General features: G+C 54.4%; 1 protein-coding gene across 3 annotated transcripts; it reads left to right on the top strand.

Moving 5' to 3' along the window:
* Positions 1-1,259: 1,259 nt before the first annotated feature.
* Positions 1,260-27,598, top strand: SYT12 (synaptotagmin 12). Of its 3 annotated transcripts, none has more exons than XM_025357401.1 (8): positions 1,260-1,310; positions 9,288-9,344; positions 13,785-13,978; positions 19,030-19,422; positions 22,563-22,778; positions 23,518-23,638; positions 24,682-24,815; positions 27,185-27,453. In XM_025357401.1, exons 2-8 carry the CDS (start codon positions 9,311-9,313, stop codon positions 27,356-27,358), a joined length of 1,266 nt encoding a protein of 421 aa, XP_025213186.1. In that variant the 5' UTR covers positions 1,260-1,310; positions 9,288-9,310; the 3' UTR covers positions 27,359-27,453. The 3 variants fall into 3 exon arrangements, with proteins under 3 accessions (XP_025213186.1, XP_025213185.1, XP_025213184.1); XM_025357400.1 differs by having other exon boundaries at positions 1,272-1,484; positions 27,185-27,540; XM_025357399.1 differs by lacking the exon at positions 1,260-1,310 and adding an exon at positions 1,896-2,011 and having other exon boundaries at positions 27,185-27,598.

Below are 27,598 nucleotides of genomic sequence, written 5' to 3'. Positions count from 1 at the left end.
TTTAGTGGAGACAGGGTTTCACCATGTTGGCCAGGCTGGTCTCGAACTCCTGGCCTCAAGTGACCCGCCTACCTCAGCCTCCCAAAGTGCTGGGATTACAGGCTTGAGCCACTGTGCTGGCCTCAACTTTGTCTTTTGTTTCTTGGGTAGAATCCCCTATTAGAGTCTGGCCCCTTTTATGCCCTGATGATGTGTCTGACTCCCAACTCCCTTCCAAACCAGGAACTCGGCCATTCATTCCCCAGGCCTGGGTGTCCCGCGAAGAAAATGGACTCAAATGGACTCAGTCGTACCGAAGCTGCAGCTGGCTGTGAAGGTTGAGTTAAATGGGAAATGGCAGTGAAAGCTCAGGGCCCATTACCCAGGCCCTCCCGCCCCATAAAATGCCCTTTCTATTTGTTCTGTTCCAGGTCCAGGAAATGAAATGAAGACAAAAGCGCCCCCTGTGGGTGAGGGTAGGATGCAGCTCTCTTTCTTTTTTTCTTTTCTTTTTTCTTTTTTTTTTTTTTGAGATGGAGTCTGGCTCTGTCGCCCATGCTGGAGTGCAATGGCGCGATCTTGGCTTACTGCAAGCTCTGCCTCTCGGGTTCGCGCCATTCTCCTGCCTCAGCCTCCCGAGTAGCTGGGACTACAGGTGCCCGCCACCATGCCTGGCTAATTTTTTTGTATTTTTAGTAGAGACGGGGTTTCACCGTGTTAGCCAGATGCAGCTCTCTTTCTAGGGCTCCCCAGCGCCCTGTCTTCTAGACCACTGCATCAGGCCAGCACAGACCCAGCCTCCACTGAGAGGTCAGTGCCCACAGGCTGCCCTCAGCTCTAAAGGCCCAGAGTGTGGATGAGCCAGGAAGCACTGCCACCCTTGCACACTTGCTCCCCATCTGGGATCCTCACCCCACCCCAGACCATTGGAGAGGTCTCCCCAGGTGTCCACCCAGCCTGCTCCCCTGGTTACTGTGCCCACAACATGTGGCACTTCCCCCGCACCCAGCCCCTCCCAATGCAAGCCGTGCCTCACTGCCAGACTGCGCGGGCAGGGAGGGACCTGTCCCCTGTTCCCGGAAGATGGGAGATCGCCCACACCTGGCACTGTGCCCAGCCCCTGCGGGGGCGTCATAAATATCTCCTGAATGATTCATTCATTCCTTTGGGAGAGAAAGCACGACCCCTTAGTGGTTAAAGGTATGGAGTTTGAAGTCACACAGACCTGGGTTCAATTCTGGCTCTGACCTTTGGCTCTGTGATCTTGGTCACCTCTCTGAGCCTGTTTCTTCATGTAAAATATGGAGTCACCACGACCAGACTAGGCCACAGTGAGGACTGAGATGATGTTGTAAGGCACCAGCACAGAGCTGACCTACAGTTACAGCTCAGTCCTGGTGGGAGGGAGTAATTATCCATTCAGAAAAGGGGAAACTTTCCGCTGCGCCTCCTGTCGGTGTTTTCTTTGGCTCCCGGAGGTGCACGGTATCGGGTCCGTTTTTAAGGTAAAGAAACTGAGGCCTAGAAAGGGAACAGGATAACCCAGAGCGCGAAGGCTGGGGCTAGAACCCAGGCCGGCTGGCTCTGAGTCCAGTGCTTGGCCTGCCTCTCAGAGGCCTGTGGGCACATCCCCACCCATCCCTGTCCCCAGGCCTGGGAGCGAGGGGTTGGGCTTGGCCTCAGGGCGTCCCTGGATCCCAGACGCGCTTGGGGATCTCCGGCTCGGACCCCTGGAGCAGAGACAGCGCTCGAGGTTGTCACTTTAAATTAAAGAGGGGGCGAGCGGGCGAGCGCGAGGGAGCGCGCGGCGGGCTCCTGGGAGCGTGCCCGGACTGCAGCGCAGCTCCGGTCCACCGCTCCGGCCCGGCCGAGCCCCTGGCCCGCGCCGCGTCCCTCGGAGGCGGGCACCCGGCGACACTGCAGGGGTGGCGTTGCCGCCGGCGGCCGGGCTAGGCGCAGGTGCGTGCGCGCTGCGGGAGGCGGGCCGGCAGCTGGAGCCCAGCCGGAGTGGCGGCCCCTCCGCGGAGCCCGGGTGAGTACGCACCCCGACGACCCCCGTGCGCGGCCGGGATCACACCCTGATCGCTGACGCATGCAGCCCCCTCCTCGGGTCCGGGGCCCGGGACCCCAGAGCCCCGCGCACTCTGCGCGCCTGCACCTCCGCGCGGCGCTTGCACACGAACGAATGCCGGGCACCGCGCACGCTGGGCGCCCTTACCCGGCCCAGCCACTCCGCGCAGTGCGCATCGCATCGCATGCCCCGCGTGTGCACACACGCGGCTCACCCCACCATTTACACGCCTCCCCGCGCCCACGCTGCACACACGCCCCTCACTTTCGCATTCAGCAACCTGACTGTCCTCACTGTCCCTGCTCTGGCTTCACACCCCCTCCCGACACTCCGGTCCCCATACACCCTGGGGGTTCCCGAGGCAGGAGCGCTGGGTCTGCGGGAACCGTCCCAATCTGGAGGGAAACGTTGCACCCCAGCCCAAGGAGGCACTGGCTGTGTGAAGAGCCAGAGATGACCCTCAGCCTCCGGTGGCACCAGCCTGAGTGGGGGGCTTTCCAGAGCTTAGGAGAGGGCTACGGCGGGGCAGGGGAGGAAGCTTGCCCAGACTCAGGGCCTCAAGGCTGTAGATTTGGGCTGAAGTGCGGGGAGGGAGGTGGGGGCCGGGAGCCTGGCCTGTGGGTGGAAGGCCCTAAACTGGCCATCCTGGGAGCCCTCTTCCAGGGGCTGCAGAGAGACTGTGTGCCGCCCTCCTCCATTCCCAAAAGCCTGGGAAAGCTGCACCATGGAATGTCAGCTCCTTTTCCCCATCAAGGGGTTACAGGTTTAGAGCGCAGCAGCAATAGTGCTTCCTATTAGAAATGGGAAACTGAGGCTCAGAGAGGGCAGGAGACCCACCCAAGTTACCATAGCCAGTGTGAAGAAGGGTTAGGACAAGTCCCCAAGCCCCCAGCCTCCCTACTCTGAAGTCTGAAAGCTTTCCTAAGCAGCTCTGCAGAGTGGGGGCTCCCAGCCTGGGTTTCAGACCCAGACTCTGCCACTTGTCAGCTCTGGTGACTGACTGACAAATAAGACACATCTGTAGGCTGGCAGTGCTGCCCACACTGCACCTCAGTTTCCTCTCCAGTGCAAGGAGCAGGGTAGCAGCCCCCTCAGAGGGCCGTGGTGCTGAGATGACACAGGGCAAGTCACACAGTAGGTGCCCAAGAAATGCTAGCCAGCACCTCCCAGCCAGTCTGTCCTGCGGTTTCTGTGGGCTGTTTGGGGGATGGCAGCAGGATGTGGTTATCTCAGAAAGCGGAGGAGGGGGACTTGAAAAGGTTTCAACCTAAAGATCCTGAAGAGGCTCACAGCTTGAAGGGTGAGGCTCTCCTGGGCCCACCTCCCAACCCTTCCCATTCCCTTGCTAGCCAGAGAATGATGTGAGGACACTGGGCAAGGAGGTGGGGTGGAGCAGAGGGCAGGGACAGAAGGCCCCTCTCCCCTGCCGAGGCACAGCGTTCTTGAAAAGCCAATTCTCTGACAAGCCCAGGAGGGGCCTCTGCCATGGTCTGATTCCAGCAAAGCCGGGGGAAGTGGGGGGCTCTTCCAACTCCCCACCCCAAAAGGCCTGCCTGGTCAGGAGTCAGCATGGTGGCCAAGAGCCCAGGCCCAGATCCATTGCACCCTGGCACCAATCCCGGTGTTGCTACTTGTATGCTAGGTGACCTCGGGCCCCAGCTTCCTCATCTGTAAAAGGGAGATCCATTAATCCATTGAATCATCATGTCCACATTGTGTACCTACTACAACCAGGCGCAGTGCTAAGCACTTAGCACATATTATGTCCATATGCATGCAGCAGTAAGGAGATATGGCTAGGTAGGTATGATGGAGCTGGAATTTGAACCTAGAGCTGTTTTCAATGAGTAAGCTCTGTGCAGTTTAGGGTCTGGGGGTTTGGGACTGAACGAATTGGTCGGATGGGGAGGGGTGCTGCAGGGGATGGGATGTGCAATCTGGGAGCTCAGTGAGGGTCTGGAGCCACTCTGGTCCCCATGTTATGCTCTTTGCTGTGTGTCTGGACACCGGGGACGCTCTGGTCACAGGCTGCCCTGGTCCTACTGTACCTTGTCGCTATCCTCTTCTAGCCAAAGCCACAGTCCCTCTGCCTGGCAGACCTTCAGGCTGCCAGCGGGAGCCCACTGAAGTCGTCCCAGGTGAGATGGAGTCAAGGGGTCTCAAAGTGAGCAAAGCCGTTGAGAAGGGTACCTGCTGTACAGCCAGCACTTGCAACTTGGTCTCGGCTTCCTGCTCACTGGTTGGGTGACCTTGGGCCAATTCACTGCCCTTCTCTGAGCCTCCCTCTCGTCCTCTGTGGAGGACAGTCTGTGGAGGATGGGGTAGTAACAGGATTTGCCCCATGGGTCTTACGGATGGGGAAGATGGCATGAGGGTTGTCACTGCTAATGAAAGAGGGGCTGGACTGGGCAGCAGGAATGGCTGCCAGGCCCAGCTCTACCACTGCTGGCTGTGTGGCTTTGGGCAAGTCACTTAACCTCTCTTAATCTCCCATAGCTTTGCTGGGCTTGGTGAGATCGTGCCACTTCATTCCAGCCTGGATAAAAGAGCAAAACTCCGTCTCAAAAAAAAGAAAAAAAAAAAACAAAAGTAGCTCATTCAAAGTCCACTTTACCAGGCTTATGAACAGGGATGCGTCTAGGGGCCAACAGATTCTAGCAGTGAATAGAAGGATGCAGCCAGGGAAGAGGCAGAGCTGACTTAGCTCCACCTCCTGCTGGAGTCGGGAGATGCAAACCCATTGTCCCCAGATCTTCTAACTTTTTTTTTTTTTTTTTTTTTTTTGAGACGGAGTTTTGCCCTTGTTGCCCAGGCTGGAGTGCAATGGTGTGATCTCGGCTCACTGCAACCTCCACCTCCCAGGTTTAAACGATTTTCTGACTCAGCCTTTCCAAGTAGCTGGGATTATAGGCATGTGCCGCCAAGCCCAGCTAATTTTATATTTTTAATAGAGTTGGGGTTTCTCCGTGTGGGTCAGGCTGGTCTTGAACTCCCGACCTCAGGTGCTCCCGGCCTCCCAAAGTACTGGGATTACAGGCATGAGCCACTGCGCCTGGCCAGATCTTCTAACTTTCAAAGGGAAGCTGGAAATCCTTTTTAAATCAATTTTTTAATGGGAAAGTCCCCACTCATCGCACACTGCTTTCTTTTGAGGCACAGTCTGACTATGTTGTCCAGACTGGTTTTGAACTCCTGGGCTCAGGAGATCTTCCCACATCAACCTCCCCAGTAGCTGGGACTGCAGGCACAACCCACTGCACCCAGCTAAATTTTTCAATTTTAAAAGGCTGGCAACTCACTTAAATGTAAGACAAATCAACACATCTGTAGGCTGGCAGTGCTGCCCACACTGCCCAGACTAGGGATTAGGGGGTCTGTGTAGGCCATCACCAGGCTGCTAACCACAGCAGCCAATACGTACCAAGCCTGATTACACGTACCTTCTCATTCCACCCTCCTGGCAGCCTCACATCTGCTTTACAGATGGGGAACTGAGGCCCTAAGAGACTAAGAAAATTGCCCAAGGCCGCTGCAGCTAGCCAGGGGCAGATATGGGAGTCAGAGCTGGGTGCAGCTGACTACAAACCCTGTGCTCAGGATGACCCCCTCTAGGAGCCTCCACCTCTCCCGCAGTTCTCTTCTCCCTCCACTCAGGCAGATGAGATTCTGCCTTCACAGGGCACCAGGCTGGAACTTCTGTCTGGAAGCCAGGGGCGGTGGCTCACGCCTGTAATCCTAGCACTTTGGGAGGCCAAGGTGGGAGGATCACTTGAGGTCAGGAGTTCTGAGACCATCCTGGCCAACGTGGAGAAACCCCATCTCTATTAAAAATACAAAAATTAGCTGGGCATAGTGGCGCATGCCTCTAATCCCAGCTACTTGGGAGGTTGAGGCAGGAAAATTGCTTGAACCTGGGAGGCAGAGATTGCAGTGAGCTGAGATCGTGCCACTGCATTCAAGCCTGGGTGACAGAGTGAGGCTCTGTCTCAAAAAAAAAAAAGAAAAAAAGGAACTTCTGTGGGGTGTGCCTAGCAGTGATTCACACCCTCACTGAAATCTCAGCTCCCTGGGAAAGGATGTCGTGTTAAAAGGAGAGGAGAGAACAGACAGCGTGGGAGTCTGGGGTCTGAGCTGGACCAGCCATGGAGGTGATGGGGCCCCGGACAGCCAGAGGCCGGATGCAGCTTGAGGCTTTGTCCCATACCACGCCTGTTGTGCCGTGGGATGTACTTTGCCTTGCATACCTTGCTCGTATGCTGCTGGCATTGGCTGTCCCAGCTTGGCTCCACTCTTGCAAAGTCAGCTTGTGCCAGGTAAGCAGGAAAAAGCCGATGGCTTATCTGATTCCCGGCAAGGCAGCAGCAGGCTGGGAGGTGTGTGTGTGCACGTTAGCGTGTGTTTCAGCGTATCCAGGCCAGCTTCCACCAGGAGCTAGGACCACCTTGGACAGGGACCCGGTGACCCATTTGACTGGCAGATTCTTAGGAAACTTTTTGGAAACCATATGCCCACCTGCAGAGAGGCACAGTGGTTAGGAGCATGGAGCCAGACGGCCTGGGTTGAACAGTTTATTAGCTGTGTGGCCTGGGGCAAATTACACCCTGGGACTCTCACCCGCAAACCAGAGATAATAATAGTACCTACCTCATGGGGCTGTTAGGAGGATTAAATGAGGTCAGATATAAGCAAAGTGCTTAGAACGGGGCTTGATGTATAAGAAGTGCTCGGCAAGGTTGCCTGTTCCTATCATTATCTCCAGCCCAGGCCCAGGAATGAGTTTCCACTCTAGTCAGGACGGATGAAGCCCTTCCTGGCTTAGCACCGCCCTTCCATCTCCATGACAACGCACATCTCCTTGTGGGAGTGGGGGCAGCATCAGGAGAGCTGGGAGCCAGGAGCTGGCTGTGCAACTTACCTGACCTGCTTCTCGAGGCTCCTGGGCACCCCCGGACTTAAGGGGGTGGCCTAGGACTTATGGCATCCCAAATGTGCTGGATGACCCTGACTGAAGCATGGCACCCCAGCTTCTTGACTCCAAAGCCACAGATTGGGGAGAACCCCGGGGTTCCTGAAAATGTTGAGGGCCTTAGCTTTACCCTCTGATTCAACCCCTGTCCCAAAGGGAACCTACAGGATGCTCCAAGGGGTCGGGAACTAGTGGGTCACGCTCCCCGAGGACTTTTTATACTGCACCTGAATGGTGTTTGGATTTTTTGCAAATTGGTTGCTACCTTTAAAACTCAGGAAAGTGCATGTAAAAAATTCAGGTATCTGGCTTTTCTTTAAAGTGCCAGAAGATCAAGCCACAGTGGGTGGCTTTCCTGCTGGGGCAGAAAGGCAGCGGCCCTCGGGCCAGGCCATCACTCTGCACTTCTCACGTCCCCTTCCCCTCGCCCTACCACCCTGCACCAGGCCTGCAGGCTTACTGTGTGTAACCACCTCTCTGAACTACACGGGAATCCAGAGGTTGGGGCGGGCGTTATCCTGGCCCTCTGCGCCCTTGACCTGAGATCAGCGCAGCCCATCCCAGTTTCCCTTTTCCAGGACTCCCCACAGGCACCCATCGAGAACACATCCGTGAGCCAGATTTACTTCTTTTTTTTTTTTTTTTTTTTTGAGACGGAGTCTCGCGCTGTGTCACCCAGGCTGGAGTGCAGTGGCGCGATCTTGGCTCACTGCAAGCTCCGCCTCCCAGGTTCAGGCCATTCTCCTGCCTCAGCCTCCGAGTAGCTGGGACTACAGGCGCCCGCCACCACGCCCGGCTAGTTTTTTGTATTTTTAGTAGAGACGGGGTTTCACCATGTTAGCCAGGATGGTCTCGATCTCCTGACCTCGTGATCCGCCCGCCTCGGCCTCCCAAAGTGCTGGGATTACAGGCTTGAGCCACCGCGCCCGGCCTCAGATTTACTTCTTAGCACAATAATAAAACAATGAGCAGTCGCCTAGCTTCAGGTAATGGATTGTAGGAGCTCCCAGACCTTTCTAGAACAACTTCAGTTGTTCCTAAAAGCTGGGGGTGGAGGGTGGGGTGGGGAAGAAACCATGCCAAGCAGTGAAAGGACTGATAATAGAATATTGCAGAGATGCAGCCTTTCTTTCCCAATCGAAATGGAAGCATTTGAAGGAAGGCTCCGGCTCAAGCCAGGGGTGCCTTGCTCTTATGAGTCGCCTACCGCGTCCCGCTGGTCAGCCTGATGTTGTTAGGATGGAAATGAGCTGGGGTTGCAAATTTGGCAAATACAAAAACAGGTCGCCCAGGAGCATTGACGTTTTGGATGAGCAATGGAAAAGATTTTGGTGTAGGTATGTCCTATGGACTATTTGGGACACACATATTAAAAGCTGATTTGAAATTTGGCCGGGCACGGTGGCTCACACCTGTAATCTCAGCACTTTGGGAGACCGAGGCTGGTGGATCACATGAGGTCAGGAGTTTGAGATCAGCCTGGCCAACATGGTGAAATCCCATCTCTACTAAAAATACAAAAATTAGCCAGGTGTGGTGGCACATGCCTGTCATCCCAGCTACTTGGGAGGCTGAGGCAGGAGATCACTTGAACCCAGGATGCAGAGGCTGTAGTGAGCCAAGATCGCGCCACTGCACTCTAGCCTGGGCAACAAAGAGAGACTCCATCTAAAAAAAGAAAAGAAGAAGAAAAAAGAAAACAAAGGCCAGGCGCGGTGGCTCAAGCCTGTAATCCCAGCACTTTGGGAGGCCGAGACGGGCGGATCACGAGTTCAGGAAATCGAGACCATCCTGGCTAACACGGTGAAACCCCGTCTCTACTAAAATACAAAAAAAAAAAAAATTAGCCGGGCGAGGTGGCGGGCGCCTGTAGTCCCAGCTACTCGGGAGGCTGAGGCAGGAGAATGGCGTGAACCCGGGAGGCGGGGCTTGCAGTGAGCTGAGATCCGGCCACTGCACTCCAGCCTGGGCAACAGAGCCAGACTCCATCTCAAAAAAAAAAAAAAAAGAAAGAAAACAAAGCAAAATCTGAAATTCACATGCCACTGGGCATCCTATGTTTTATCTGGCAATCCTGAAAAGAGTCTTAGAATGCTTGAAAAGAGCTTTAAACATCATTTCTTAAAATGCCAAGCCTCCCTTTGGTAGCATGCCCCTTATAGCGGAGTGTAAGCTCTGGATGACAGGCACGCGCGTGCCGGGAGGCCAGGACCTGGGAACGGGACGCTGACTCTCTGCAGCCCTATCCGCTTACTCTCTTTTCCCTTCCAGTCACAGTCACCACAGCAGGCACCATGGCAGTGGATGTGGCAGAATACCATCTGAGCGGTGAGTGCCCAGGGCAAGCCCCTCCTGGATCACGCCTACGAGACCCTTACCCCAGGCCTGGGTGGGAGGTGTCCATGGGACATGAGTAATTTGTCCTTGCCATTATTGCCTTCACTGTCAAGGGCAGTCAGTGACTTGCCCAAGGTCAGACAGCCCTGGGGACATCAAGCTTGGCCCAGTCTGCCATCTCCTCATCTTGCCACTCAAGTGACTCCTTCCTGTTAAAGTGACTTTCTCTCTTTCACTTGAGAGGGTCCCCGGGGAGACCCTCGTCCTGCTGCACCCTGGGGATGAGCCTGTGAGTCGGAATCCACTCACCGAGGCCTTTTGTGGAGGCTGTCAAGTAGCCAAGGGAAAATAAATCCAGGAAGGTCAATGTTAGATTCATGAGGCATTAAACTCAGAGACCACCCAGTCCGGAGACAGAAGCTATGGTGAGCTGAGATCACACCACTGCACTCCAGCTTTCCAGCCTGGGCGACAGAGTGAGACTCTGTCTCATTAGGAAAAAAAAAATAGAGGCCACCCAGTCCAGGGCCATTGCTCCCACCCTGTCACCCTGTGCCCCAGCAGGGAGATGGGAGCTGGCCCGGAGATGCCTCGAGACTCCAGACATACTCCTGCAGCCCTCCCCATGGACGGTAGATGGGGTCAGAGCTGAAACACACCAGCCGTCTTTTCTCCCTTTGTTCTTCTCCCCATTCACAGATGGGAGAAGTGAGGCTCAGAGAGTAACGGGGTCAGGACGTGCCCTCAGGTCTCCTGACTCCCAGGCCCAGGCTCCCCATCACTCCAGGTCCTACCCTAACACAGCCCCTGGGAAGCCCAGGGCTGATCTGAAGGGTGTGCCTGGGTTTTCCCATCACTTTTCACCCTCACAGGTCTAGTCCCCCACACCCCACCCCCTATCTGTGTGGCCTTGGGCACGTGGTGAAACCTGAGCTTCTACTTACTCATCTGTAAAATGCAAACGATGAGCCTTGCCTCAGGGCTGTTGGGAAGATTTAGAGAGCTGATGGATGTGCAGCGCCCAGCACAGTGCAGACGCCACTCTCCCAGCGCCAGGGCTTTGCACATGCTGTTCTCCTGGCCTGGAGTTCTTCCCTGCCTCTGCCTCTGCCTCTGCTTGCCTGAGTCCTGGGGCCTGGTGTCAGAGTTACAGGTGCAAATCTGGACCCAGTCTGTCTGGAGGCAGATCTTTCCTCTGTCCCTCAGCTTCCTCATCTGTAAAATGGGGAAAGCAATAGAACCAACCTCACAGGATTGCCTTGACTGGATGGGTTAATATATGTGACGTGCTTAGAACAGGACCTGGCAAATCATAAATAGTAAGTGCTTCATAAGGGGAGTTATTCCTCCTCCTCCTCGTCCCCCTCATTTCCGGTCTTAGCCTAGACCCCACTTCCAATATCACCCAAAGACTGGTATTCCATAAAATCAGTAAACAAATGAATGTGAATTGTCATTTCATGCCACCTTCCTGGGGCTTTTCCTTCTGTGCCCCCAGCCCTGCCCCCTATTCTGCCACACCGGGCATGGGTTTCATCCTTCAGCTCCCAAGAGCCTCAGGCACAGGGGAGCCTGAACCTGCTTTGCCACCTGGCTGTACCCACAGCCTGCTCGGAGACCTTGGGCCTCTGGTCCTGCCCTCTGGCCAACCCCCGGCTACCACCCAGCCCTGCTGTGACCCTGTTCCCAGGACTCCCAGAACATGCCAAGCCTTGGCAGGGCAGGGCCCGGGAGCCTCTGTGGATCTCTTTGTTACGGGTGTATTTAGCCCACAGGTGACATTCTGTCAACAGGAGCAGGAGGAAGGAGGGTTTCTTCACGGCCCTTCCATTATCATTACCCATTCCTTCTGTTTTCCCCTGGTCTGCCCAGCCCGTGACTATGTGCTGCATTACTTTTACACACATCACAATTGTGTGATTAGACCGTGTTGGGGATTCATTTTTTTTCCTCTCTTAACAATGCCAGAAATGTGTCTCTGCATTGCCACAGTGCCATCCTAATGACCTCAATTGTCATGCTCAAAGGCCAGTGACATTTCCTCCCAAGACAGTGCCACCAGCCCTCCCTGGCCCCCTCGGTGGGACCTTCAGGCTGTTTCCAGATTTCTGCTGTTATAAATACAGCCTCGATGACTCATCCCAGACATAAAACTTGTTGGGATTTTCCCTTTAGAATAAATTCATCAGAGTGGTTCCGCTAGATGGGGGATGTTCTTGTCATCTGCATTTTCCAGACAGAGTCTGAAGCCCAGAGGTGCTGGGTGACTTGCCTGGAAACCAAGGTACCTGTGCCCGGCTCTGCCGTTTCTCACCGATGGCCTTGAGTGGAGAAACAGATGTGCCCGTTACCCTTCCTTGGTCTCAGTTTTCCTCTTTTAGAAAGTAGGGCCATGGCCGGGCGCGGTGGCTCACACCTGTAATCCCAGCACTTTGGGAGGCTGAGGTGGGCGGATCACCTGAGGTCACGAGTTCAAGATCAGCCTGGCCAACATGGTGAAACCCTGTCTCTACTAGAAATACAAAAATTAGCCGGGCGCGGTGGTGGACGCCTGTAATTCCAGCTACTCGGGAGGCTGAGGCAGGAGAATCACTTGAACCCAGGAGGCAGAGGTTGCAATGAGCTGAGATCGTGCCACTGCACTCCAGCCTGGGCAACAAGAGCGAAACTCTATCTCAAAAAAAAAAAAAAAAAAAAACAGAAAAAAAAAGAAAAAGAAAAGAAAAGAAAGTAGAGCCTCACAGGGTGCTTAGTGCTGGGAGGGCGTCAGGGCTGGAGGCCAGTGAGTCAGTGCTGTGGATCTGGCTAAAGGTGGCTCAGTAGACAGCAGGGCAGCCTAGAAGGGCTGCCCCACTGTGTGCTCCATTCCAGTGCATCTGGGCTTCAGGGCAGCAGTGATGAGGAACTTCTCTAGCCCCAGGTCCCCTCCCTCCCTCCCCCAGGCACTCTGCCCACTCTGGGCTTTTTATACCCCTCTATTCTTCCTGCCCTTGACTTCCAGCTCCTGTTGCTGTGGCCTGGCACACTTCTTGCCCCTCCTGATATCTCGGCTTACATGTCCCTCCTCCGGGAAGCCTTCCCGGGCTGCTCCCATTCCCAGTACGCTGATTTGTCTATTTATTTGCCTGCCCCACACCACCCCCTAGATTGCCAGCTACTTAAGGACAGGGACTTGGCCTGGGGCTGACTTAGCCCTGGCTACCTGTGCCCATAGGCTGCTGGCGCACCAGGGTGGGTGCTCGATGGATGTGCAGTGATCCATCTCCAGCCCTGAGATGCCCTTCGTGCCTCTCTCCACCTTGCTGCAAGGGAACTGTGCAGGGTTGAGGCCGGGTGGGGCAGTGGTTAGCCCGCTTGCTTTGGGGTCAGGCTGCCAGAGTTGGAGTCCCAGCATCACCCCTTCTGGGCTCTGTGACCTTGAGCAAGTTCTCTAGTCTTTCTGTGCCTCAGTTTCCTCACTTGAATTGAGACAGACATAGTACTAAGAACAGTTTAGAGAGCTGTATTTGCCAGCACTGTGACCTGCAGAATGAATCCCAGTGTCTCCTTGGCTTCCTGTGGGGAAGCAGAGCCAGGTTTCCTAGGAGAGGGAGGCAAAACCTTGGAACGTGTGTGGTCCTGCCTCGTGCCAAGCACGGTGCTAGGGAGGACACGCCTGCCACAGTTGAGGGGGTTGTTAATTTCCGTTTTCGGGGGCAGCAAGGCTCAGAGAGGGAAGGTTATTGACTCATCAGCAGAGCAAAAGCCTCTGAGCATCCGGATTTGTCTCCGAGCCCTGCACAGCCTGCAGCCACCTCACTTGTGGGTGAGTTGTTTGTTTGTTTTGGTAAGAGATTCACGGAGAGATGAGATTCACATACTGCGCAATTTACCCACTGAAAGTGTACAATTCAGTGGTTTTTAGTATATTGTGTGACCAGCCACACAATCCATTTTTAGAATATTTTCATCATCCCCCAAAGAAACCCTATTTCTCCCAACTTTCCAGCCCCTGACAGTCACTAATCTACTGTATAGACTGGTGTCAATTCTGTCTACGTAGATTTGCCTGTTCTGGATATTACGTACACCGGCTGATCATCCTCAATCCAAAAATACAAAATCGAAAATCTGAAATTTTTTGCAGGCCGACATGATGCTGAAAGGAAATGTCCATTGGAGCATTCTGGATTTCAGATATTTGGATTAGGAGTGCTTAACCTATAAGTGTAATGTAAATATCCCCAAATCAGAAAAAACCTGAAATCCAAAACACTTCTGGTTCCAAGCAACACGGGGAAGTGTATGTCTTGTTCGACATGGGATCTCCAGCACCTAGCACATAGTAGGCATCCAATAAATATCCATTCAATGAAGAAGTCAGTGCTGCTCCCCGGGTGGGGGTCTGTATCCACTAGGAAGCCCTAATGAGAGGCTGCCCTTGCCTTGCAGTCATCAAGAGCCCCCCTGGCTGGGAGGTGGGTGTCTATGCTGCAGGGGCCCTGGCCCTGCTGGGAATCGCAGCTGTGAGCCTGTGGAAGCTCTGGACGTCGGGGAGCTTCCCCAGCCCCTCTCCGTTCCCCAATTACGACTACAGGTACCTTCAGCAGAAGTACGGCGAGAGCTGCGCAGAGGCCAGGCAGAAGGTGAGGCTTCTGCTCCTACAGGTGCACAGCGAGTGCAACCCCATGCCCCCACATCCACTCAGATCGGCCTTCAGCCCCTCTCCCTCCATCACCGCCTCCTCCTGGTTGATGTCCTCCTTTGAAGGGGAGTAGACCTCCCTCCTCCCCTTTCACATCTGCACCTTTTTTTTTTTTTTTTTTTTGAGATAGAGTTTCCCTCTTGTTGCCCAGGCTGGAGTGCAATGGCATGATCTGGGCTCACTGCAACCTCTGCCTCCTGGGTTCAAGCGATTCTCCTGCCTCAGCCTCCCAAGTAGCTGGGATTATAGGCGTGCACCACCATGCCCAGTCAGTTTCGTATTTTTAGTAGAGATGGGGTTTCACCATGTTGGTCAGGCTGGTGTCGAACTCCTGACCTCAGGTGATCCATCTGCCTCGACCTCCCAAAGTGCTGGCATGAGTCATCACACCCGGCCTGCTTTTGAACTACTAACGTCTTCCTTCCTTCCTTCTTTCTTTCTTTCTTTCTTTCTTTCTTTCTTTCTTTCTTTCTTTCTTTCTTTCTTTCTTCTTTCTTTTCTTTCTTTTTCTTTCTTTCTTTCTTTTTTTTTTTTTTCTCAAAATGCTCCTTGTGGAGGAGGGCTACCCCATAGGAACGTGTCCAGAATACCCTGATATATTTATTTCTTCTTTCTTTCTTTCTTTTTTTTTTTTTTTTTTTTTTTTTTTTGAGACAGGGTCTCACTCTGTCACCCAGGCTGGAGTGCTCTGGCACAATCTCAATTCACTGCAACCTTCACCTCCTGGGCTCAAGCAATCCTCCCACCTCAGCCTCATAAGTAGCTGGGACTACAGGCCCAAGCCACGATGCCTAGCTAATTTTTTTTGTTTTTTGTAGAGACAGGGTTTCACCACGTTGGCCAGGCTGGCCTCAAACTCCTGGGCTCAAGAGATCTGCCCGCCTCGGCCCCGAAAAGTGCTAGAATTACAGGCGTGCACCACCGTGCCAGGTCCTTCTCTTTTCACCTCCCTTGTAGCTGAAGCATTTTGACATACTGTTGAACACACATCATAAGCATTATTTTAATGGCTGTAGGAGATTCCTTTTTGTGTATGTGCCATGATTGACTAAATGTCATGATAAATAATGCAGTGGATGTTCTGTATGTAAAACTTTGTCTTCATTTGGGATAGTGTACTTTGGATGGATGTCCACATGTGGAATTGTTGTATCGGGGGCACACACATTCTTAGGGCTCTCACTATACGTTGCCGAATGTTTTATCATTTAACACATGGCAGAGATTTTTCCGAATGTCATGTAGAGCTCCAGAAAGCACAGCCAGAATCTATTACCAGATTAGAGTCCCTCATGCTCACTCACTTAAGGTGTCTGGGGGGACTATCTCACATGCTGTTGGGGGAGTGTAAATTTGAAAAAACTTTTCCAGGCCTGGCGTGGTGGCTGACATCTGTAATACCAGCACTTTGGGAGGCCGAGGTGGGTGGATCACCTGAGGGCAGGAGCTCAAGACCAGACTGGCCAACATGGTGAAACCCTGTCTCTACTAAAAATACAAAAATTAGCTGGGTGTGGTGACACATGCCTGTAATATCAGCTACTCGGGAGGCTGAGCACGAGAATCACTTGAACCTGGGAGGCAGAGGTTGCAGTGAGCCAAGATTGTGCCACTGCACTCCAGTCTGGTTGACAGAGCAAGACTCTGTCTCAAAAAAAACCCCCGCTTTTCCAAAGAGCATTTCGGCAATGCTTGTCAAAAGCCTTCAAAGGACTGACTGGGCGCGGCGGCTCACGCCTGTAATCCCAGCACTTTGAGAGGCTGAGACTGGTTGATCACCTGAGGTCGGGAGTTCGAGACCAGCCTGACCAACATGGAGAAACCCTGTCTCTACTAAAAGTACAAAATTGGCCGGACGTGGTGGCACATGCCTGTAATCCCAGTTACTTGGGAGGCTGAGGCAGAAGAATCTCTTGAACCCGGGAGGTAAAGGTTGCGGTGAGCTGAGATCGTGCCATTGCACTCCAGCCTGCGCAACGAGAGCAAAACTCTGTCTCAAACAAAACAAAACAAAACAAAAAAAATTAGCTGGGCATGGTGGCAGGCGCCTGTAATCCCAGCTACTCAGGAGGCTGAGACACGAGAATTGCTTGAACCCAGGAGCCGAGATCGCGGCCGTGCACTCCAGCCTGGGCAACAGAGTGAGACTCCATCAAAAACAAAAGCAAAAAACCTTCAAGGGACTGTGTCCTCTGAGCCAGGATTTTAAGAAAGCTATTCGATACTGCAGCATTTGTATTTCTGAAAAAGTAGAAACAACGTAAGTGTCCAACAGTGCGAAAGAGTGAATTAAATTATGATTATCTGCTCAATGGAAAATTGGGGAACCATGAAAATTATGGTAAGCAGCCAGGTGCAGTGTCTCATGTCTGTGATCCCAGCATTTTTGGTAGCCAAGGCAGAAGGATCTCTTGAGCCCAGGAGTTGGAGACCAGCCTGGGCAACAAAGCAAGATCTCATCTCTACCAATAAATAAATAAATAAATAAGCCAGATGTGGCTGGGCGCGGTGGCTCATGCCTGTAATCTCAGCACTTTGGGAAGCCGAGGCGAGCAGATCACCTGAGGTTGGGAGTTCGAGACCAGCCTGACCAACATGGAGAAAGGCCGTCTCTACTAAAAATACAAAAAATTAGCTGGGTGTGGTGGGGCATGCCTGTAGTTCCAGCTACTTGGGAGGCTGAGGCAGGAGAATCGCTTGAACCCAGGAGGTGGAGTTTGCAATGAGCCGAGATCATGCCACTGCACTCCAGCCTAGGCAACACAGTGAGACACCATCTTTAAAAAAAAAAAAAATAGGCCGGGCGCGGTGGCTGAAGCCTGTAATCCCAGCACTTTGGGAGGCCGAGACGGGCGGATCACGAGGTCAGGAGATCGAGACCATCCTGGCTGACACGGTGAAACCCCATCTCTACTAAAAAATACAAAAAACTAGCCGGGCGAGGTGGCGGGTGCCTGTAGTCCCAGCTACTCGGGAGGCTGAGGCAGGAGAATGGCGTGAACCCCGGAGGCGGAACTTGCAGTGAGCTGAGATCCGGCCACTGCACTCCAGCCTGGGCGACAGAGCGAGACTCTGTCTCAAAAAAAAAAAAAATAGCCAGGTGTAGTAGCTCACGCCTGTGGTCGCAGACACTTGGGAGAGTGAGGTGGGAGGATCGCTTGGGCCCAGAAGATTGAGGCTGTGGAGAGCTGTGATCGCACTCCACCCTGGGCAAGTGAGGCCCTGTCTCAAAAAAAAAAAAAAAATTATGGTAATGAAGGCATGGAAGATGTTTGTGGTATAAAAGGTTCTTGTTTTCTCAAATCCCAAGGTCAATTTAAGGAAAATAAAAATATTTATTTATTTATTTGTTTTTGAGCCGGAGTCTCACTCTGTCGCCCAGGCTGGAGTGTAACGGCGTAATCTTGGCTCGCTGCAACCTCCGCCTCCTGGGTTCAAGCAGTTCTCCTGCCTCAGCCTCCTGAGTAGCTGAGATTACAGGCGCATGCCGCCACACCCGGCTAATTTTTGTAGTTTTAGTAGAGACAGGGTTTCACCATGTTGGCCAGGCTGGTCTTGAACTCCTGACCTCAGGCGATCTGCCACCTCAGCCTCCCAAAGTGCTGGTATTACAGGCGTGAGCCACCGTGACTGGCCAAGGGAAAAAAAAAAAATTAATATTTGGGTGAGCGTCACCCAACATGAAAGCTTCCTGTGTTGTAAAATTCCCTTGTGGCTGCTCCATCATCTCTTGAGTGGCTGGCTTCTGGTATTCTTACCCGTTCTTCTTCTGGGACACTTAGGGTGCTAGCTGTTTTTCCTTTTTCTAAACATCACTGCAATCGACAACTTGATGTATGGAATTCTGTCCCTACAAATAAACATGTTAAGAAAAAGTTGAGGGGCCAGGCGCGGTGGTTCACGCCTGTAATCTCAGCACTTTGGGAGGCCAAGGCAGGTGGATCATGAGGTCAGGAGTTCAAGACCAGCTTGGCCAACATAGTGAAACCCCGTCTCTACTAAAAATACAAAAATTAGCTGGGTGTGGTGGCGGGTGCCTGTAGTCCCAGCTACTTGGGAGGCTGAGGCAGGAGAATTGCTTGAACCCAGGAGGCAGAGGTTGCAGTGAGCCAAGATTGTGCCACTGCACTCCAGCCTGGGCAATGCAGCAAGACTTTGTCTCAAAAAATAAATCAATCAATAAATAAATAGTTGGCCAGGCGCAGTGACTCACGCCTGTAATCCCAGCACTTTGAGAGGCCGAGGTGGGCAGATTGCCTGAGGTCAAGAGTTTGAGACCAGCCTGGCCAACATGTAGACACCCCATCTCTTCTAAAAATACAAAATTAGCCAGACGTGGTGGCGCACACCTGTAATCCCAGGTCCTCAGGAGGCTGAGGCAGGAGAATTGCTTGAACCCGAGAGGTGGAGGTTGCAGTGAATCGAGATCTTGCCACTGCACTCCAGCCTGACGACAGAGTGAGACTCTGGCTCAAAAAAAAAAAAAAAAAAAATGTCTCGTGTACCCCTAGGCTGGGCACGGTGGCTCAGGCCTGTAATCCCAGCACTTTGGGAGGCTGAGGTAGGTGGGCAGATCACCTGAGGTTGGGAGTTCGAGACCAGCCTGACCAACATGGAGAAACCCTGTCTCTACTAAAAATACAAAATTAGCCAAGCATGGTGGCGCATGCCTGTAATCCCAGCTACTCAGGAGGCTGAGGCAGGAGAATCACTTGAACCCTGGAGGGAGAGGTTGCAGTGAGTCAAGATCGCGCCATTGCACTCCAGCCTGGGCAACAAGAGTGAAACGCGGTCTCAAAAAAATAAATAAATAAATAAGTGACATGAAATAATATTAAACAAGGACCTTCCTAGCTAAGGGATGCAGGGCTTCTGTGAAAGGGGAACTTGGAGATTCGAGAATGAACAGGACTTACTCATCTCTTTGACGTCTCCCAGTGACCCTGCCTATGGCCCCCATGATGCTCCCACATCCCTCTTTCTCATCCCCAGAGAGTGCCTGCCTGGAATGCCCAGCGGGCCAGCACGCGGGGATCATCCAGCCGCAAAGGCAGTCTCAGCATTGAGGACACTTTTGAGAGCATCAGTGAGCTGGGGCCTCTGGAGCTGATGGGCCGGGAGTTGGACCTGGCCCACTGTGGGACCCTCCGGAAGTCCCAGTCGGCCGACTCCCTGAACTCCATCTCCTCCGTGAGCAACACCTTTGGGCAGGACTTCACCCTGGGCCAGGTGGAGGTGAGCATGGAGTACGACGCTGCCTCCCACACCCTGCACGTGGCGGTGCTGCAGGGCAAGGACCTCCTGGAGCAGGAGGAGGCCAGCTTCGAGTCCTGCTTCATGCGTGTCAGCCTGCTGCCCGACGAGCAGATCGTGGGCATTTCCCGGGTAAGTGGGGCTTAGGGTGGGGCACAAGGGTGCTCTGGGCTCACTAGACGCCTCCCAGGCAGACAGGGTGGTGGGGCCCGGCAGGATCCCAGGAAGGCACTAGAGCGCAAATATGGATGCTGATCCCAGAGCTGAAGCTTCAGACGGTAGAGAAAGCTCCATACAGAGCCGGGAGTTGGGGGGCTCCACCTGAAGGCTCCCATTGTGTGGAGTTCTTAGCTCTCCTGCTAGGTGAATACAGAGTGTGGCAACTGTCCCTGTCCACATCTGCCCTGTGTCAACATGGGGTCCCAGCAGAAAAGGGATGACATGCTCAAGAGGGCTAATTTGGGGAGAACTTAATAACAGGACTGTCCAGGTACAGTGACTCATGCCTGTAATCCCAGCACTTTGGGAGGCCAAGGTGGGAGGATCGCTTGAGCCTAACCAGGAGTTGAAGGCCAGCCTAAGCAACACGGCAAAATTCCTTCTCTAACAAAAAAAAAAAAAAAAAAAAAAAATTTAGCTGGGTGTGGTAGTGCCAGCTAATGTAAAGTCCCAGCTATTCAGGAGGCTGAGATGGGAGGATCACTTGAGTCCAGGAGGTTGAGGCTGCAATAAGCCACGATTGCACCACTGCACTCTAGCCTGGGTGACAGAATGAGACCCTATCTCAAAAAATAAAAATAGGGGTGGGCGCAGTGGCTCACACCTGTAATCCCAGCCCCTTGGAAGGTTGAGGCAGGTGGATCACCTGAGGTCAGGTGTTTGAAACTAGCCTGGTCAACATGCTAAAACCCCATCTCTCCCAAAAATACAAAAATTAGCCAGGCATGGTGGTGCACACCTGTAATCCCAGCTATTTGGGTGGCTGAGGCAGGAGAATTGCTTGAACTCAGGAGGCGGAGGTTGCAGTGAGCCAAGATCATGCCACTGCACTCCAGCCTGGGCGACAAAGTGACTCCACCTCAAAAATAATAAATAAATAAATAAATTTTAAAAATGAAAATAACAAGAATATTTAGAGTGGCGCAGATGGGTTGTGAGGCGACCTCAGGGATGGCATGGTACCCTGGAGGGGTGTAACAGGAGGGGCGGTCCCACTCTAGATCTGAAGGGATGAGGGGAAGGTGAGGTTACTGGGCCCAAAAGGATAGAGGGCCACCTTTTGTGGAAAGGGCTACCTTGGTGGGAGCTGCGCTCTTTGGCCAAGGGACATGGTCGTCCTGCAGCAATACTGCAGAGAAGGACCTCCCTCCCCCTCCAGTTTCCTTCTGGTGACCTCCACTGGTTGACCTGACCAGAAGCCAAAGGCCAAGGGAATCTGTTGACCCAGCCCATGGAGGTCAACTCTCAGGGCCAGAGCAGAGTGGGGAAGGGTGAAGAATAAAGCGTGAGGGGCAGGGAAGGCACCCAGTCCCTTAGGCTACCCTCCACACTTCCCTGTACCTCACAGAGCCAAGCCAACAGAGCCACATCTGGGCTGAAGGATGGGGATGGCCTGTGACCAGAGTGCAAGGAGGGCGTGTTTAGGCAACACGTTGGGGTGGCCCAGCTTCTGAGAGTCAGTATAGTAGGCGATTAGGAGCAGGACCCTGGAGCCTGATTGCCTGGGTTCAAATCCTGGTTCCACCTCTTCCTAGCAGTATGACCTTGGGTAAGTCAGTTTAGCACCCCATGACTCAATTTCCCCATCTGTCAAATGGGCATCATGGTTATTGAGAAAGAGATGGGTTAACGTATGTGGAGTTCTTAGCCCAGCCCGGGTCAGTGCCCCATAGGTTGGCTCTCAGAACCGTGCAGAGCTCCTGTCGTGCCCAGCCATGTTGCCTGTGGTCTGGGCTGCCTAGAGGACTCTGGGTGGTTCAGGACGCATTCCTGGAGGAGGGTCATTGGCAGACAGCAGCCAGCACAGCCTGATGTGTGCTGAGAACCTGGTTCACAGAGCCTAGCACAGCCATGATTCTCTCATTAGCCCCTGAGACCAACAGGACGGATTGTTAGGGCATCTTACAGAGGAGGAAACTGAGGCTCGGGAAAGTGCTTTGCCCAAGACAACCCCAGTAAGGAAGCAGGAGGTCCGGGACTCGAACCCAGGGTTCCATCCTCCTCCACCCATGTGCGCACAAAGCACATGTTCAGAGAATGGCTGGTTGGGGAGCCCAGGCCCTCATGAGCAGGGGACAGCTGAGAGGCTAATTTAGCCGAAGGAGGGACAGGTGGAGCCAGATCATGACCAGCCTGAATGCCGAGGTCAGGAGGTCAGGAGGCCAGGTGGGCTTTATCCCTTGGAGGCCAGGAGCCCTTCAAAAGCAAGGGGTTGTGTAGGGAACGTGAGCACTGTGAGAAGAGCCTTTCCATGCCCAGGCAGTGACGGAAGAGTGTGGTCATGGTGGCTGGTGGCCCTGGGGGATTTATTCTGGGGAAGGCAAGCTTCCCAGCATAACAGCCTGGGCAATCCCACAGGGGGTGCTGCCCCCAGGCTAGGCAGCCCCTCAGCCTCAGGCAGGGTCCAAGGATGAGAACGCCTTTCTTTAAATATCGCCAGGCAGTGACTAAAGCATCCCCCCCATTCCCCAGAGACAGTGCCCGCAATGCACCTTCCCGGGGGCCCGCCCACGACTTCCTGGGAGGAGGCCAGTGGCGCCCACCAGGCAGGACTGGGCTTGGAAACTGAGTTGGCCCAACCTCGCCTAGTCCTCCCTTCCGTCCACCCATCCAGCCTACGGTGTTCAAACAGTCCTGGGCCAGGCTCTTCAGGAACCTGGGACATCAGTGGCTCGTGACTCCACAGACAACTGTCCCACTCCACTGCTTGCCTGGCCTAGGGCTAGACTCGAGCAGATGCAAGAAAGATGGAGACCACCTCCTCCAGGGCATCTGGAGGGTTCTGGGGTGCCACGGGCACTGAGGACAGAAATTAGTTGGGATCAGATTGTGGGAGCTTCAAACGCCAGGCCGCTAGATTGGCCACCACTGAGGAGAGGACAGGAGGCTTTTAAACCTTCAAGGCTGAGCCACCAAAGGAAAGATTGGCATTGAAGGTGTCATGACAACAGAGCGAGGACTCTAGCCTGGGCCTCTGGACTCCCTGTCCAGTGCTCTCTCCCTGCTGCGGCCTCTCAGGCCCCTAGCGCCCTCCATGGCCCTTTCTCCTGCAGATCCAGAGGAATGCCTACTCCATCTTCTTTGATGAGAAGTTCTCCATCCCCCTGGATCCCACAGCCCTGGAGGAGAAGAGCCTGCGGTTTTCTGTATTTGGCATCGATGAGGATGAGCGCAACGTCAGCACGGGGGTGGTGGAGCTGAAGCTTTCTGTGCTTGACCTCCCGCTGCAGCCCTTCAGCGGCTGGCTCTATTTACAGGACCAGAACAAGGTAAGTGACCTGCCCCGGCCTACTCGTCCGCCTCGGAAGAGCGCGCACACGCATACACTTCCATTAAGGGACTCCATCATCCTCAGCAATGGCCCGAACCCCAACATCATTAGGAGAGCAGAGAAGAAGACCAGAGCCACGTCTGAGGAAACCGCTTACTGCAGGCAAATTTCAGAAACATCCCAACCACTGTTTACAGCTCTTCTGCTGCTTTGCCACCAAAGCTTCAGAGGCTCTACCCCTACTGCGCTTCTGCTAGAGAAACATTCCTCTGGCCTTAGAGGGGATGATTTCAGACAGAGGCCAAGCTGCACTGTAGTTTTGTAATTGTAGGAATGTTCACAGAACATCATTGCTGTTTAAGCAAAGAATCGAATTCCATTCCACTTGGATCGCTGCGTATTACTACCGCAGAGTGTTTTCCTTGGCCTCAACGACGGAACAAAACTACATTTGAGAGCTACATTTGACAGGCCGCCTCTGGCCTTTGGTCCCAGGCAGGGCCCACACCCGGTGGAAGGGAGGGGTGGGACATGCTCCATGCAGTGGCGGGGGGTGGGTGGCTGTCCCTTTCTCCAGGCTGTCCCTGCCAGCCTGGAGCCCTGTGCTGAGGGGCCCCCGGTGCAGCCACTTCTCTATGGAGAAGGAAGCCTCAGCCTTTCCCTGGCAACCAAGGCCTTCCCTGGACCCCTCAAGTCGGGTGGAGAGAAGCCCTCTGAGCCACCCATCTGTCCCCCAGGCCGCCGATGCTGTGGGGGAGATCCTGCTCTCCCTCAGCTACCTCCCCACAGCCGAGCGCCTCACCGTGGTCGTGGTTAAGGCCAAGAACCTCATCTGGACCAACGACAAGACCACAGCGGGTAAGGCCCAGCAGGCAGCCCAGCTCCCCTATGTGGCTCAGTGGAAGCTGTGGCCCAGCTGCTGTGCTGTGGGCACCTGGAGGCATCAGCAAGTGTGGGACACAGTGCCAAGGTTCCCCTCAGCTTTGCTGAGCCCAGAAGTCGTGCAGATGGGTAGGGGGTGGCATGGGCACAATTAATCCAACGGGGGAAACATGAGATCCCTGGAGGGTGGCAGGGGCCCCTGTGAGGGCAGAGTGAAGGGGGTCAGAGTGATGGGGGGTCTGAGGGCAGGAGGCAGCACTCAGGGCTGGGGGCACTGGGCAGGGAACCAAGGTGGGCATCGGTTTCCTGGAACTGGAATTCATGATGGAGGCTCCATTCCCAGAGACAGGGCAGTACCCCAGACTCCAAAAAGGGACCAGGGCCATGGGGTTGAGGTGGGTGCCAGGCAGGACCTCATGCCTTAGGTCTGCAGGAGCCCCCAGTCCCTCAGTCCCTCTCAAAGCAGTGACCGTGGAGGCAGCTGTATTCTAGAGAACTGAAGACAGGGGGCTGGGGGAGCCTGATCTATTGGGAGTTGCAAGTCTTGGGACGGCGCGGGGGAGCGGGGGAGGGGCCAGCTCCAGGCAGGTGCAGCAAGGACACTCCGTGGGCAATAGGTGATGGGCAGACGGCAACTTGTTATTTCAGAGCCGCACACGGTTGAGTCAGGCTCTGGTGTGCGGGCGCCTGGTGACTCAGGGCTGACGTCTGCACTCGGGCCATTTATAGAAGGAACACGGTAGGGCTGCTGAGTTCCCCCCAGCATCCTAGGAGGGGAGCGCGTGGGCTGTGAGGCAGCTGCCGGAGCACAAAGCCCAGCCCTCACCTGACATGCTGTGTGAGCCTCAGTTTTCTCATCTGTGAAATGGGAAAAAAAATAAAGGACCAAGGGCGGGGCTGCAGGAGGTCACGGCAACAGCAAAGCATTGAGGAGTTTGGAGTCGGTGGGTGGAGCCAGACTGGGCAGGGCTGTGGTGAGTGAGTGTGACGCTGGCCCTCACTGCTGCACCTGCCCACAGACCCCTTCGTCAAGGTATACCTGCTGCAGGATGGGAGGAAGATGAGCAAAAAGAAGACAGCTGTGAAGAGGGATGACCCCAACCCAGTGTTCAATGAAGCCATGATCTTCTCAGTGCCAGCCATTGTGCTCCAGGTGAGGGGGGCTGGGGGACGGGAAGGGGCCAGGTCACCCCAGGGCTCTGGGGCTGCCACATCTCTCCACCTTCACTTCTCAGGGCCCCTGCAGGGGTAGCAGTTTGCCTCCAGCCATCACTTTCTAGCAGTTATTGAGTGCCACTGGGGCCAGCCCTAGGGTGGGTGCTGGGGACACAGGCACAGCTTTCTTGGTGCTCACAAGGGACAGGCAGGAGAGTCCCTAATCCACTAAGAGTGTCCTAGACTCCCGCAGTCAGGTGAGAGGGCTTCCTACAGGAGGGGATACCCAGCTCTGAGGGAGGACCATTCCTGGTGGAGGAATTGCAGAGGGCTAGAGAGGAGCCGGGGTGAGCCAGGCACCCACAGTTCCTGCTCTGAATCTCCCAGGCTCTATTTCAGGGTTCTGCTGAACTCCTCAAGTTCCCGTGGTCTTCAAAAGGTGACATGCTCCAGGGAGACCTCTCCCAGCAGGGACATCACAGACCACGGGTGGGAGCACTGCAGAGGTTAGGGCTGGGGCCCTGCTTGCATGCCTCGGAGGACGGGGCTCACACCACCTTTCGTCACTATCTCTAGCCCTCCTCCGCACTCCTGACAATGAGAAAGTCCTTTGTGCCTTGAGCCAAAACCTGCCTCCATAGCCCCAGGGCTATACAGAACCCGCCTAATCTCCCCCAACCCAGGGACCCCGCCTGTATGTAAAGGCCCAGAACGCTGCCTCGCTCTGAGTGTTCCTAACCCAGGCACATCCCAGCATCTCTGGCCCATCCTGGGTGTCGTAGCCTTCGCCTGCCACCCTCGTGGGGCAGGCTGCCCATGTGTCCTCTGCCTCCCCCTGGGTGTCATAGTGCCACTTCTCCACAGCCTCTAAAAGCGAGAGACTTCTTGGGACCATGTGGGAAGAGGGGGAGGAGAGAGATCGGGCTGGGTTTGAGTTTCAGCTCCCACTCTCATCTCAAGCACGGTCTCTCCTGTCCTCGGTTGTGAGTGCAACGTGGTGATATCAGTAATAGCATGTTCTGACTGTGCGCAGGTGCCGTTCTACACAGTTCACTCATTTTGTTTCCAAAACAGCCCTATGAGATAGAAACCAATTTTTTTTTTTGAGACGGAGTCTCACTCTGTTGCCCAAGCTGGAGTGCAATGGTGTGATCTCAGCTCACTGCAACCTCCGCCTCCTGGGTTCAAGCGATTTTCCTGCCTCAGCTTCCCGAGTAGCTGGGATTACAGGCACCTGCCACCACAGCCGGCTAATTTTTGTATTTTTAGTAGAGTTGGGGTTTCACCATGCTGGCCAGACTGGTCTTGAACTCCCGACCTTAGGCGATCCGCCCACTTTGGCCTCCCAAAGTGCTGGGATTACAGGTGTGAGCCACTGCGCCCGGCCCCAATTTTTTTTTTTTTTCCTTTGAGACAGAGTCTTGCTCTGTCACCCAGGCTGGAGTGCAGTGGCATGATCTCGGCTCACTGCAACCTCCACTTCCCAGTTTCAAGTGATTCTCCTGCCTCAGCCTCCCAAGTAGCTGGGATTACAGGCAAGCACCATGATGCCCAACTAATTTTTGTATTTTTGGTAGACACAGGGTTTTACCATGTTGGCCAGGCTGGCCTCGAACTCCCGACTTCAGGTGACCTGCCTGCCTTGGCCTCCCAAAGTGGTAGGATTACAGATGTGAGCCACCGCGCCCGACCAGAACAAATATTATCATCACCATTTCACAGATGGAGAGGCTGAGGTAGCAAGAGCCCAAGTCACTGCCCAAGGTCACACAGCAAGGAAGTGGAGGCCAGGCATGGTGGCTCACGCCTGTAATCCCAGCACTTTGGGAGGCTGAGGTGGGTGATCACCTGAGGTCAGGAGTTCAAGACCAGTCTGGCCAACATGGTGAAACCCCCATCTCTACTGAAAATACAAAAATTAGCCAGGCATGATGGAAGGCGCCTGTAATCCCAGCTACTTGGGAGGCTGAAGCAGGAGAATCGGTTGAACCTGGGAGGCAGAGGTTGCAGTGAGCCAAGATCGTGCCCCTGTACTCCAGCCTGAGCAACAGAATGAGACTGTCTCAAAAAAAAAAAAAAAAAAATGGAGGAGGGGGAAGTGAAGTGGGGAGGCCAGCATTTGAACCCTGGCAGGCAGGTGCTGCTGCTGTGGAGGGAGGCAGCAAGAGAAGCCTGAGGGCCTAGTTCAAACTCTTGCCTGCCATTTATTTGCTGAGTGACCTGGGGCAAGTCTCCTCACCTCTTAGATCAGAAGTGAGGATTCAGGGAGCCCCCACTGGGGCCTGACATTTGTAGCCTTGAACCCAGGAGCCAAGAAGTGCCTCTGACTGCTCCTGGTCCTCAGCACCCATGTTGCCTCTTCCTCAGGACCTGTCTCTCCGCGTGACGGTGGCTGAGAGCAGCAGCGACGGCCGTGGGGACAACGTGGGCCATGTCATCATTGGGCCGTCAGCCAGTGGCATGGGAACCACACATTGGAACCAGATGTTGACCACGCTGCGCAGGCCTGTGTCCATGTGGCACGCTGTCCGGCGAAACTAGCAACCAGGGCGGGCCAGGTGGGCAATGGAGCTGCTGGAGCCTGGTACCCACTCGGCTCTGTCTGATGCCCTCTCCATAGCCCAACTGGAGCCGTGAACACTGGGGTCCCCTGGCAGAGTCCTCATGAGCCATCCTGGTCTCTCTGTCCAGATTGCAGCAGAGGAGTGGGCGTGGCTTTGTGTCCAGGGCCCCAGGGTCTTCTCCTGCTGAGGACCAGCTGTGGCTGGGCCAGGACAGAGG

The sequence above is a fragment of the Theropithecus gelada genome, chromosome 14, assembly GCF_003255815.1.
Source record: "Theropithecus gelada isolate Dixy chromosome 14, Tgel_1.0, whole genome shotgun sequence".
Classification (NCBI taxonomy): domain Eukaryota; kingdom Metazoa; phylum Chordata; class Mammalia; order Primates; family Cercopithecidae; genus Theropithecus; species Theropithecus gelada.
The sequence above is the reverse complement of the archived record's forward strand: the minus strand, read 5'-3'. Positions and strand labels throughout refer to the sequence as shown.